General features: G+C 26.6%; 1 protein-coding gene across 5 annotated transcripts in view; it reads left to right on the top strand.

Moving 5' to 3' along the window:
• The window catches only part of LOC108688344 (PH and SEC7 domain-containing protein 1), a 21,883-nt gene that overhangs the window by 14,423 nt on the left and 5,471 nt on the right, over nt 1-1,989 (top strand). For all 5 annotated transcript variants that reach the window (XM_018194574.1, XM_018194572.1, XM_018194571.1 and 2 more), the window contains exons 10-12: nt 115-331; nt 623-767; nt 1,395-1,538. In XM_018194574.1, the coding sequence (XP_018050063.1) occupies nt 115-331; nt 623-767; nt 1,395-1,538 (506 nt within the window). The remainder of the gene's footprint in view (nt 1-114; nt 332-622; nt 768-1,394; nt 1,539-1,989) is intronic.

The following is a 1,989-nucleotide window of genomic DNA, read 5'->3' as shown; positions in this document are numbered from 1 at the left end:
TATATATATATATATATATATCTTTTCTATATCTTCTCTATATATATATTTTTTTCTATATTTTTTCTATATTTACCTCTTATTTTATTATCTTTCATGTAAAATATTACACAGCTCCGTTCGGTAAACGTGGATGGAAAATGTACTATTGTACATTGCGCGAGCTTGTGCTATACTTGCACAAAGATGAACATGGTTTTCGTAACGATAGTTTGCATAACGCTATACGTATTCATCACGCATTGGCTACCAAAGCGACTGATTACACAAAGAAGCAGCATGTTTTTCGATTGCAGACTGCCGATCAGGCTGAGTATCTCTTTCAAACAAGGTTAGTATATTTTGCTAAGTTTCAGAAAATTCTATTATTTATAAAATAGAGGTATAATAAAAAATTATAATAAAGAAAAAAATAAAAATATTTTAATTGAATTTTAAATTGTTTAAATAATGTTTGTAATTGTCCTAGATTATAATTTATTATTAAAATTGTAATTCTATTTGTATAATTATAAATTATTATAAATTATTGTATAAATTATGGGTGTAGTTTAAATTTTTATTTAAATATTAACTTGAATTGTTTAGAAGATGATTATGTAATACATCGATATGTGTATAGTGATTCGAAGGAGCTGCAATCGTGGATCGATACTATCAATTTCGTATGCGCCAGCTTTTCGTGTCAGCCTCTCGCAGGCGCCGTTGGGTCGCAGCGCAAGTTCCAGCGTCCATTGCTGCCATGTAGTCACACCAAATTAAATTCTGTGAGTGTACTTTGAATATCTCATTCTTTATATTTTTCTTAACTGTTTAGCTAAAAGAGCAGCGATACTTATGACATCCACGCGTACTTACAGGATTTTTTAAATTTTGCTAATTATTACTTTACAAATGATACATTAATTTTAAATTAAGTATTGTAGCTCTCCATGTGCACGGGCGCGCGCGCGCGCGCGTGTGTGTGTGTGTGTGTGTGTGTGTGTGCGCATGTGTATTTATTTAAAAGTCATGTTACAATAAACATTTATAACAAAAAATTAATAGTGTAATTTTAAAGATAAAAATGATTTTGAAATATCTTAAAAATTTAATTAAAAACTTTTTGCGCTACTTACCAGCTTCTTAAAATCGGACTTCGAAAATCTATTAAATTTATTTTTTGAAAAAATAATTACATAAGATAATATTTCAAGTGATCGTGATATATGGATTACATTGTATAATAAAGATTTGTGGCATCTAGAAAATTAATTTGAAATCTTTTCAGATTAGAATATAAATATTTCGAGAAGAAAGATAAAGTCTCAAAAGTATTATTTTTGATAAATTAATTTCCTCATTTGCTTAGTCAAAGAAAATGAAGAAAGAAGATTAAATTAATTTGTTAATAGAGAGAACAGTTGCGGGACCATGAAGACAGGATTAACAGATTAGAAACGGAATTGGACGAGCATAGACGACATCCTCCGGAAAGAGGCGCCAAAGCTCTCACTGTACAAAATTATAAAGAAAAAGATGCATATTTACATCACGAGGTAACTTTTAAGAGACAGAAACATATCGTAATATAAAAATTTCTTGATAATTTTTAATAGTCTAATATTTTTTATATATGTATCTTTTTCTGATATCTGAAAAAGTATCTTTATATAATAAGAAATTTTTAAAAACAAAAATCTTAAAAATTAAAAAAAAATTGTATTAATTGAAAAAATTGATCTTTTTCTATCCCGTTTCAAAATTTTCATATTTTATACAGATAATTAAGATTTAAAAGTCTAATAAAGGTCTATTAACAAAAAAATAGTTACTTAATTGATAAATAATGAAACATTTTTTATTAATAATATTACTATTAAAAAGATTTCAATCTTTTCTTATAAAAAATTTATATTTTTATTATTTTTTTATACATATTCTAATTATAATTTTATTTCTCTGCTGTCTTTTCTTTAATTCCCTCTCCTTGCACCCATATATACGCAA

Source organism: Atta colombica, unplaced genomic scaffold (assembly GCF_001594045.1).
Source record: "Atta colombica isolate Treedump-2 unplaced genomic scaffold, Acol1.0 scaffold228, whole genome shotgun sequence".
Taxonomy (NCBI): Eukaryota; Metazoa; Arthropoda; class Insecta; order Hymenoptera; family Formicidae; genus Atta; species Atta colombica.
Note: the sequence above shows the minus strand (reverse complement) of the source record. Positions and strands in the feature narration are given on the sequence as shown.